The sequence below is a fragment of the Scyliorhinus torazame genome, unplaced genomic scaffold (genome assembly GCF_047496885.1).
Source record: "Scyliorhinus torazame isolate Kashiwa2021f unplaced genomic scaffold, sScyTor2.1 scaffold_1146, whole genome shotgun sequence".
Taxonomy (NCBI): Eukaryota; Metazoa; Chordata; class Chondrichthyes; order Carcharhiniformes; family Scyliorhinidae; genus Scyliorhinus; species Scyliorhinus torazame.
In genome coordinates this window covers 52,533-64,000 of record NW_027308873.1, presented here as the reverse complement: position 1 = coordinate 64,000, position 11,468 = coordinate 52,533, and the positions used below count along the sequence as shown (strand labels likewise).

At 44.1% G+C, this 11,468-nt stretch overlaps 1 protein-coding gene across 1 annotated transcript in view; it reads left to right on the top strand.

Annotated features, from left to right (window-relative positions):
• Positions 1-8: 8 nt before the first annotated feature.
• LOC140407071 (solute carrier family 22 member 4-like) overlaps positions 9-11,468 on the top strand; it is a 58,226-nt gene continuing 46,766 nt past the window's right edge. Inside the window, exon 1 of the mRNA XM_072494820.1 lies at positions 9-1,040. Coding sequence (XP_072350921.1) covers positions 651-1,040 — 390 coding nt within the window. The 5' untranslated portion in view covers positions 9-650. The remainder of the gene's footprint in view (positions 1,041-11,468) is intronic.

Below are 11,468 nucleotides of genomic sequence, written 5' to 3'. Positions count from 1 at the left end.
GGTGTGGGTTTAGCATCCAATTGGAAAATCGAAGGTGGCGGGCAGGAGGAAAGGGTCGAGAATATTAAAAAAGAAAATCATCCAAAAGGGTAAACTGAAAACAATGGATAACTGAAGTGGCAAACAATAATGAACACTGGCTGGGAGAAGCTCCACGCAGCTTAACCGCAAACAATCATTCCTCACACTGCCGGCCATGTAATTGAGACTTGTGTTTGAACAGACGAGTTATCCCCTGCATGCCTGTCTCAATCCCTCCCAAAATATCCTAAATTGCAGGGGAAACTAGCTTCTGCATTATGGGATGCCTGGGCTGTCTCACACAGGCAACATCATTTTAAAAAAGTATTTTCACCCATCAGAATGCAAATACAATTTTGTCATTTCAAGTTATCAAAAAACTAAGTAAATTGTCCCTCCTGCCAAAGGAATAAAAACACTTCGGTCTTTGGCAAACCTCTTTCACAGCACATTTGGACTGCGAGGAGCTCTGAGGGCGGGATGGAGATTGGATCAATACTTATAGGTGGAAACGATTGAAACCATTTAAAGGGGGTGAAATTACTCAAGTTCCGCTCTGCCGTCGAACGAGACACTGCTGCAGTTTGAGGGAAGCCATTCTCTGCCAGTCCTCCCCGCTGCCACCCAACATGCGGGACTACGATGAAATCACCGCTTTCCTCGGAGAATGGGGACCCTATCAGAAAATTATCTTCTTCATTTTGAGCATCAGCATCTTCCCCAACGGTTTCTGCGGATTGTCTATAGTTTTTGTCGGGGATGTTCCGGAGCATCACTGTTTAATTCCCGGGAATCTCAATCTGAGTGAAGCGTGGCTGAATCGGACTATCCCTCTGGAACAAGGAAGAGGCAAACTCCAGCACAGCCAGTGCAGACGGTACCGGCTGGATGTGATCAGGAATCTTTCAGCGACGTTTGCCGACCCAGATTCCATCAATATGTCTGAGGTGGAACAGGAGCCCTGTTTGGATGGTTGGGAGTACAATAAGGATCAGTACATCTCCACCATCGTCAGCGAGGTAAGTGGCTGAAGGAGTACAGTCATTACACTGGCCTGAGAATAGGCTGTTGTGAAGATAACTAAAATGTTTCGATTTTTTTCGAACAAAAAGTGAGTAGATACATTTGAACCCAAACATGATCTGGAAATCTTTATTTTCCATGGCCTCGGTTCAGACATATTTCACTGCTTAACCCTTTGGATTGCTCTGATTTCGAGTTTTGAATTTTAAATTCTGCGCCAGTAGGCTGTGTTTATCCTTCAGGTTGGCATATATACAGGATCACAATACCAACAGTGTTAAGGGGGTAGACATTAACTATGATGTTGAATGTATCCCGGAAGGAAACAGCATAATGCAGTGCTGTAAAATGGTTACACGCACATGGGCATGGTCTTCCAGCCACCAGAAGGCGATAACTTGTGGTAATCGTGACGTCTTTGTCCTCTGTACATTAAATTCCTATCTTGAACTAAGCATGCTCCAAAACTAAGATGAATACATCTGCCTTTCTGGCATCAAAAGGCATCTTCAAGTGACATATGTTTCCTAAGAATACAGGATCTTAAAGATTTAAAAAAAAATGTGTGAAAAGCAGTCCAAACACATGAATAGGAGGGCTTACAAACACATTTCATAGGGGTGAGCTACCATTTAACTACTGTTGTTTATTCTGCCCCCGAATCAGAAGTGCGGAGTCTGCACATCCTCCCTGTGTGTGCGTGTGTTTCCTCTGGGTGCTCCGGTTTCCTCCCACAGTCCAAAGATGTGCAGGTTAGGTGGATTGGCCATGATAAATTGCCCTTAGTGTCCAAAATTGCCCTTAGTTTTGGGTGTGGTTACTGGGTTATGGGGATAGGGTGGAGGTGTTGACCTTGGGTAGGGTGCTCTTTCCAAGAGCCGGTGCAGACTCAATGGGCTGAATGGCCTTCTGCACTGTAAATTCTATGTAAAATAATATCTACTAGGTAGTTTAGGGGAAGTCTGATGAGTGGAGCATCTTAAAACAGGACATTAAGGAATCCGGGTTAGTGGTACACTTAAGACCGTTAACTAACTGTGCTGAATGCCAGTGCTGTAGGACCAGGCTGCAAGACTGGATCAGATGGCCACATCAGAACAGGAGCTTGGGCAGGGGACCGCAAGACTGGAGTAAGCAATAAAAGACCATGGATCAGATATCGGCATCCACACATTTGGGGACAGCTCAGGGATCTGTCCCAAAGTTAGTTATTGGGACAGTACTTTGGACCTCTCGTAGGAATTATAATGGTTGACCCCATAACTGACATTTCTGATAACAGTGGAGCTGTAGGTAGCTCAGCCAGTATGTCAGGATTTGCAGGAACAGGCCAGATGGATGGGGAACATTCATCATGGGTGTTAGGATCATAGCTGGAAGTGGAGTAGATCGCAGAGCTAGTGCAGAAGGAAAGGACTTGTGCCATTTACGTCTCTTGACTTGATAATTTGTGCTACAGAGCTGGGAACCAAATAATTTGCAAATATTGCACCAGTTGCCACCAACGGGAGTAATCAAGTAGCATTGGCAGGTCTATGACATGCAGTTGGCATCACCAACATCAAGTGTGATGAGTGTTGCCTGCATTCAAATGGGAGGCCTTGGATTTCTGACTATAACGGCAGAGCCAATTTTGAATCTCAATAACCGTGACTTGGGTCAGGGGAATCTGCACATTGATGTATGGGTCCATAATTCTCTCAAAGAAAGGGCTTGAGAACAAATACGTGAGTTGAGCTATGCAATGGTGACTTAGTCTGGGCGAAATCCAAGAAGTTCAATGCATCCTGGAGCCCTCAATTAATCCAGATTTCACTACCTGACTCAGAGTGGTAAATGTATGGGGATGAGCTGTCAAGGGAAGCAAAGTGGGCTCATTATATCAGTAGGTTTAGGAGAGGATTGTGTAATTACCTGGGAAAAGAATTTATAGAGGAATTGAGAAGAATCGTGTAGGAAGATATTTTTTCGATATTGGAACCGGTCATATTGGCTGCAGTCACTTTTCCCTTTCTGTATATTCTTACATTCCAAAGTGCCAATTTTTCCCTGAATGGCATTTTTCCTGCAAGCCACAATGAAGGGTTTTTGCATTGTATTGCTCGTTTCCTACCTTATTAAATATGCACGTTGGAAAACCAGCTGGATCGTGGGCAGGTGACCTTGGATTTGCTCTCAATGCCCTGATATCAGCTTTTCCTCACTGCACGTGTCATTTTTAAACTGCACCAATACACACGCACACCTATCTCAATTATGCAGCCCAACCTGCACATCTTTGGATGCCAAGGGGAAATTTAGCATGGCTAACCCATCGTACTTGCAAATCTTTGGACTGTGGGAGGAAACCCATGCAGACACAGGGAGAACATGCAAACACCACACCGTCACCCAAGGCTGGAATTGAACTCTGGTCCCTGGCACTGTGATGCAGCAGTGCTAACCACTGTACCACCATGCCGCCTGTGGTGGCATAACAATTGTGATTGGTTGTGAAATGTTGCTGTACAAAGCGATCTGGGTGCCTTGTATACCAATTACTGAAAGAAAGCATGCAGGTGCAGCAGGCAGTTAAGTCAAATGGTATGTTTGCCTTCATTGCAAGAGGGCTTAAGTATAGGAGGATATACTCATAAGACCATAAGACATAGGAGCGGAAGGCCATTCGGCCCATCGAGTCCACTCCACCATTCAATCATGGCTGATTTCAACTCCATTTACCTGCTCTCTCTCCATAGCCCTTAATTCCTCGAGAAATCAAGAATTTATCAACTTCTGTCTCAAAAACACTCAACGTCCCGGCCTCCACAGCCCTCTGTGGCAATGAATTCCACAGACCCACCACTCTCTGGCTGAAGAAATTTCTCCTCATCTGTTCTAAAGTGACTCCCTTTTATTCTACGGCTGTGCCCCTGGGTCCTAGACTCCCCTGCGAATGGAAACAACTTCCCTACATCCACCCTATCTAAGCCATTCATTATCTTGTAAGTTTCTATTAGATCTCCCCTCAACCTCCTAAACTCCAATGAATCCCAGGATCCTCAGACGTTCATCGTATGTTAGGCCTACCATTCCTGGGATCATCCGTGTGAATCTCCGCTGGACCCGCTCCAGTGCCAGTATGTCCTTCCTGAGGTGTGGGGCCCAAAATTGCTCACAGTATTCTAAATGGGGCCTAACTAATGCTTTATAAAGCTTCAGAAGTACATCCCTGCTTTTATATTCCAAGCGTCTTGAGATGAATGACAACATTGCATTTGCTTTCTTAATTACGGACTCAACCTGCAAGTTTACCTTTAGAGAATCCTGGACTAGGACTCCCAAGTCCCTTTGCACTTCAGCATTATGAATTTTGTCACCGTTTAAAAAATAGTCCATGCCTCTATTCTTTTTTCCAAAGTGCAAGACCTCGCACTTGCCCACGTTGAATTTCATCAGCCATTTCTTGGACCACTCTCCTAAACTGTCTAAATCTTTCTGCAGCCTCCCCACCTCCTCCATACTACCTGCCCCTCCACCTATCTTTGTATCATCGGCAAACTTAGCCAGAATGCCCCCAGTCCCGTCATCTAGATCGTTAATATATAAAGAGAACAGCTGTGGCCCCAACACTGAACCCTGCGGGACACCACTCGTCACCGGTTGCCATTCCGAAAAAGAACCTTTTATCCCAACTCTCTGCCTTCTGCCTGACAGCCAATCGTCAATCCATGTTAGTACCTTACCTCGAATACCATGGGCCCTTATTTTACTCAGCAGTCTCCCGTGAGGCACCTTATCAAAGGCCTTTTGGAAGTCAAGATAGATAACATCCATTGGCTCTCCTTGGTCTAACCTATTTGTTATCTCTTCAAAGAACTCTAACAGGTTTGTCAGGCACGACCTCCCCTTACTAAATCCATGCTGACTTCTCCTAATCCGACCCTGCACTTCCAAGAATTTAGAAATCTCATCCTTAACAATGGATTCTAGAATCTTGCCAACAACCAAGGTTAGGCTAATTGGCCTATAATTTTCCATCTTTTTCCTTGTTCCCTTCTTGAACAGGGGGGTTACAACAGCAATTTTTCAATCCTCTGGGACTTTCCCTGACTCCAGTGACTTTTGAAAGATCATAACTAACGCCTCCACTATTTCTTCAGCTATCTCCTTTATAACTCTCGGATGTAGCCCATCTGGGCCCGGGGATTAATCAATTTTTAGACCTCTTAGTTTCTCTAGCACTTTCTCCTTTGTGATGGCTACCATATTCAACTCTGCCCCCTGACTCTCCGGAATTGTTGGGATATTACTCATGTCTTCTACTGTGAAGACTGACGCAAAGTACTTATTCAGTTCCTCAGCTATTTTCTTGTCTCCCATCACAAAATTACCAGCGTCATTTTGGAGCGGCCCAATGTCAACTTTTGCCTCCCGTTTGTTTTTAATGTATTTAAAGAAACTTTTACTATCATTCTTAATGTTACTGGCTAGCCTACCTTCAAATTTGATCCTCTCTTTCCTTATTTCTCGCTTTGTTATCCTCTGTTTGTTTTTGTAGTCTTCCCAATCTTCTGACTTCCTACTACTCTTTGCCACATTATAGGCTTTCTCTTTTGCTTTGATGCATTCCCTAACTTCCTTTGTCAGCCATGGCTGCCTAATCCCCCCTCTGATAACCTTTCTTTTCTTTGGGATGAACCTCTGTACTGTGTCCTCAATTACTCCCAGAAACTCCTGCCATTGCTGTTCTACTGTCTTTCCCACTAGGCTCTGCTCCCAGTCGATTTTCGTCAGTTCCTCCCTCATGCCCCTGTAGTTACCTTTATTTAACTGTAACACCTTTACATCTGATTCTACTTTCTTTCTTTCAAATTGGAGATTGAATTCGACCATATTATGATCACTGCCTCCTAAGTGCTCCCTTACTTTAAGATCTTTAATCAAGTCTGGCTCATTACATAACACTAAGTCCAGAATGGCCTGTTCCCTCGTGGGCTCCATCACAAGCTGTTCCAAAAAGCCCTCCTGTAAACATTCAATGAATTCCCTTTCCTTGGGTCCACTGGCAGCATTATTTACCCAGTCCACCTGCATATTGAAGTCCCCCATGACCACTGTGACCTTGCCTTTCTGACATGCACTTTCTATTTCGTGGTGCATTTTGTGCCCTCGGTCCTGACCACTGTTATCTCCAGGTAGTGGGGTTCCCAGGTATCTGCTGCACTTGCCCACTAGAGCATAGTGGTTGTGGGTTTGGAAGGTGATGTCAAAGGAATTTCGGAGAGTTACTGCAGTGCATCCTGTAGATGGTACACAAGGCTGCCACTGTTCGTCGGTGCTGGAGGGTTTGAATGGTTGTGTTTTGGTCCTGCCCGAAGCTGGAGCACTATTGAAGGGAAGTTTTCAAGGTCATATCAGGGGCAGTACACGTGAGCTTGGAACCAGGGCCACTAGTAGCCATTTTCGGGGTATTGGACCACCCAGGGCTTCAGGAAGGTACGGGCATCTCGCTGATTGCTCGGAGGTGGGTCCTGTTGGGATGGAGGTCAGCTTCTCCACCCTGTGCCTCAGCTTGGCGGGGGGATCTACTGGAATCTTTGACTCTCGAGAAGGTGAGGTTTGACTGAGGGGGATGAAGGAAGGGTTCTACAATTCATGGGGATTGTTTATCATGCACTTTCAAGAATTGGTTGCCATCAAACATGGTGGGGGAGGGGAGGGGAGAGTTGGGGTTATTGTTGGTTTTGTGTACACAGTTTACGGGATGATTGTTAATTTTCCTTTGTTTTGTACTTGGAATGTACGGGTGATGTTTGGATTTGTATATTGAAGGGGTTGTTGTTTGGGGGATTGGAACTATATTTGTTCTTGTTGGTTTCCTTTTGTTGTTTATTTGATGAAAGTGTGGAAAATTAAGAATAAATAATTTTAAAATGTTTTATAACTAACATTGCCAATTCTCAACAATAGCCTTCAGCTGTACAGCCAGAGGCTGCTCACAATCAGAGGGAGTTCGTTCACCATATTACCACGGACAGGGGATGCCCTGGTGGTATTCAGTGGGATGGAGCGGCAGAAACCAAAGTTTCCCCTGATATGGATATACACAATCCGGGGGATGGCCTGTAGGACCCGGGGGTGCTGAGTTCCCTTCCCCAGCCCTGGGGTGACCCCCCCCCCCCCCCATCGATGTGCGGCCATCTGAAATGGCTGCCCGCAAAGGATAATGGGAATTGTGGTCAGGTTGGGACACAGACGATACACAGCCCGTGTATTGTGCAGAAGAAACTAGACCTACACAGATACTTGCACCTGCTAAAGGTCAATCAGCAATCTCCCCAGGACAATGGGACTCAGATTGAAACATAGCAGTAGCAACAGACTAGGGGGCGCCTATTCACCTTATTTGGGAGTGCATACGTGCCTTGGACAATAACAACTAGGATCCACCCAGCTATCTAGGTACCCGCCCCTAATTGGCTAGAATTGATTAGAGTTATCAAAATCCTATTGCCATGTGAGAGTACCTTTAAGAAATGGGTGTGTATATAAATATCTGTAGTGAGAGTACCTTTAAGAAATGGGTGTTTATTACTGCAGTGATGTCAGAGTGGGTGGAGCTGGGCTGCCTGTCAGCTTTTTACTTTCGTTTTAGGCTGTTTGCTGCAGGGTGTGTTTCAGTTTTGTTTTCAGTGTTGGAGCTGAAGCCAGGTGTACTGCTGTTCTCTCTACCATCAAAATACTATCTCTTGATCATTTGGTGAATTCAGAATTATAAATGTTTTCAGTAGTGACTTTAACCTGACATGCTTCTGTTAAAGGTTATGTTTTTTGTAAGTCTTCTGGATGTTAAAAGGACAGCGTAAGCATTACTTAGTGTTGTACTCTTTGGGGATTGTATTTGAATTAATGGTTGCCAAGATGTTCACTGTTTGTTTTAAAAAGGTTAACTTGAGTTCATAGAATAAACATTGTTTTGCTTTAAAAAATACTTTTCCATTTCTGCTGTACCACACCTGTAGAGTGGGCCGTGTGCGCCCCATACCACAATCTGTTAAATGTTGTGGGTCAGGTGAACTCCATGATACACTTTGGGGTTCTCTAAACCCTGGCCCATAACAAATTGGGGGCTTGAGGGGGATAAAAGTCTATCTATTGGATTGGCTTAGTGAACTTAAAGACAGTGACTTGTGAGCATATTGTGGTTGCTTTTCAGGTGTGGTATTCTAGTTTAAGTTTGGAGTGTGTTGTGGACAATGGCTCTTTCAGAGGCTCAGAAGTTTTTGGGGGTGGAGATGGTCACACGCAGTACCTTACGGACAGAGACTAAAAGCAGACTGACAGATGTGGCAAAAACATTGCAGTTAACATTACCTGACAAAATACGAAAAGCTGAGGTAATTATGGCGGCGGCTAAGCATTTAAAGTTGCCTGAGATACAGTTTGACTCATTGGAAATGGCACAAACTCAGTTGCAAATTAAACAAATGGAACATGAGAGAATTAAAGCAGCTTGAATATAAAAGAGAGAGAGCGGAAAAAGAAAGAGAGAGGAAAGAGAAAAGGAGAGAGAAGACAGGATAAAAGAAAGAATAGCCCAAGCAGAACAAAAAGAAAGAGAAAGGGAGATACAGATCAGGAAAAAAGATAAAGAGAGAGAGTTTGAACTTCAGAAAATGGCCATGAAATATAACAGTCATTTAAAATTGGCAGACGTAAAAAGAAATGTGAAGAGGATAGTGAGAAAGAGCGTCAAAGTCGAAGGTTTGGTGGGGATCTCTTTATATATGTCCAAGCATTGCAAGGTTTGATGAGATGGAAGTGGAAGCCTTTTTCATTTCATTTGAGAAGGTAGCTAAACAAATGAAATGGCCACAGGACACGTGGGTATTACTGATTCAAACAAAGCTGGTAGGGAGGGCTAGTGAAGTGTTTGCATCACTACCAGAGGAGGTATCTGGGACTTATGAGGAGGTGCAAAAAAATCAATTTTAGGTGCATATGAACTAGTGCCTGAAGCCTACAGGCAAAGGTTTAGAAATTTAAGAAAATAATTTGGTCAAACATACATGGAGTTTGATAGGCTCAAACAGAGTAATTTTGATAGGTGGATAAGGGCTTTGAAAATAGACAAAACGTGTGAAGCTCTCAGAGAAATTATGCTTTTGGAGGCGTTTAAAAATTCAATTCCTGATGTAGTGAGAACTCATGTGGAAGAGCAGAGGGTTAAAACTGCGAGATTGGCAGCAGAAATGGCAGATGATTATGAATTAGTTCATAAATCAAAGCTTGGTTTCCGGCAACAGTTTCAGCCTGTGAGGGATAGAAACTGGGGACATGGGAAATACTCAAGTGGTAAAGGTAAAGGTGATCTGATGGGAGATAATAAGGGGAGTCTACCTCAGACTAAAAAAGAAATCCAGGAGGGTGGAAAAGAAATGAAAAGTTTCAAATGTTTTCGCTGCAATAAACTAGGCCATGTAAAGTCAATGTTGGTGGTTGAAGAAAAGAACTGGGAAGGCTGATGTGGTAAAACAGGATAAGACAGTGGGGTTTGTTAAAGTGGTAAAGGAAAGCCCAAGTGAAGCAAAGGAGGTGCAAAAGATTGTACAGCCTGATCAAGAGGTGATTGAGAAGAAGGTGCCAGATGTCTTTAAAGAATTTACTTTTGTAGGTAAAGTTTACGCATGTGTATCAGGAGGAGCAGGTAAAGAAGTCACAATTTTAAGAGATACGGGAGCTAGTCAATCTTTAATGGTAAGAGATGAGGAGTTATGTAGTTTGGGAAGAATGTTGCCAGAAAAGGTGGTAATATGTGGAATTCAGGGTGAGAGGAGTAGTGTTCAATTATATAAGGTAAGATTGGAAAGTCCAGTGAAGAGTGCTGAAGTGGTAGTAGGAGTAATAGAGAAACTGTCTTGTCCAGGAATACAGTTTATCTTGGGTAATGATATAGCTGGATCGCAGGTGGGAGTGATACCTATTGTGGTTGATAACCCAGTGGAAAATCAGACAACTGAAGTGTTGAAGGACGAAAATCCTGGGATTTTTCCTGATTGTGTGGTAACAAGGTCGCAATGTCACAGGTTAAGACAAGAGGAGAAATCAAAGAGTGAAGATGATGTTGAAGTGCAGTTATCAGAAACGATATTTGATCAGATGGTTGGAAAAGAACAGGTGGAGGATGAGGTGGATAATTTTAGTTCAGGAAAATTGGCGTAGTTGCAAGAAAAAGATGTAGAAATAAAATGGAGTATCAGAAAGCATACACGGAAGAGGAATCTGCGTGTATACCAGAGTGTTATTACTGTAAAAGTGATGTCTTGATGAGAAAATGGAGACCTTTACATATGCAGGCGGATGAAAAGTAGGCAGAAGTTCATCAAGTAGTATTGCCGGTAGGGTATAGAAAGGAGGTGTTGCGAGTTGCACATGAGGCACCAGTGGGAGGTCATTTGGGAATAGGAAAACTCAAGCAAAAATCCAGAAACATTTTTATAGGCCTGGACTACATAAAGATGTAGTTAAATTTTGTCAATCATGTCACACATGTCAAGTGATAGGGAAACCTCAAGCAGTGATAAAACCAGCACCCTTAATATCCATTCCAGCATTTGAGGAACCTTTTACAAGGGTCCTAATTGATTGTGTAGGACCGCTTCCTAAAACAAAAAATATGGGAATCAATATCTTTTTTTAAAAAAATAAACAATTTTAATTAGGTATTTTTTGGCATTGTAAACAGTAGAATTACAGAACGAGAAAACAAAAGGACTGTACAGTAAACAAGTACATAGTGCAATTGCCATAGCCCGCACCACCCAGATCTGCCTAATTGACCCCGTATACTCCATTCCCCTCACCCCCCCCCCCTCTCTCTCTCCCCCCCCCCCCCCCCCCCGCTGACGATTAATTCTACGCAAAGAAGCCAATGAATGGTTGCCACCTCCGGGCGAACCCTAACAACGACCTTCTCAAGGCGGACTTGATTTTCTCTAAGCCCAGGAAAGTCGCCATGTCTGACAGCCAGGCTTCCGATTTCGGTTTTTTTTTTACTCCCTCCAAACTAGAAGTATCCGTCTCTGGGCTACCAGGGAAGCAATGGCGAAGACGTCGACCTCTTTCTCTCCCTGGACTTCCGGGGCCGCTGAAACCCCCAAAATTGCCAACTCTGGACTCATTGACACCCTCGTGTTCAGTACTCCAGACATGATGTCTTCGAACCCCTGCCAGTATCTCCTAAGTTTTGGACAAGCCCAAAACATGTGGACATGGTCTGCCGGTCCTCTCAGACACTTTACACACCTGTCCTCTACGCCGAAGAATCTGCTCATCCGGGACACTGTCATGTGGGCCCGGTGGACGACCTTAAATTGAATCAGGCCAAGCCTGGCACATGTTGCAGTCCCATTGACCCTGCTCAGTGCGTCCGCCCACAGGCC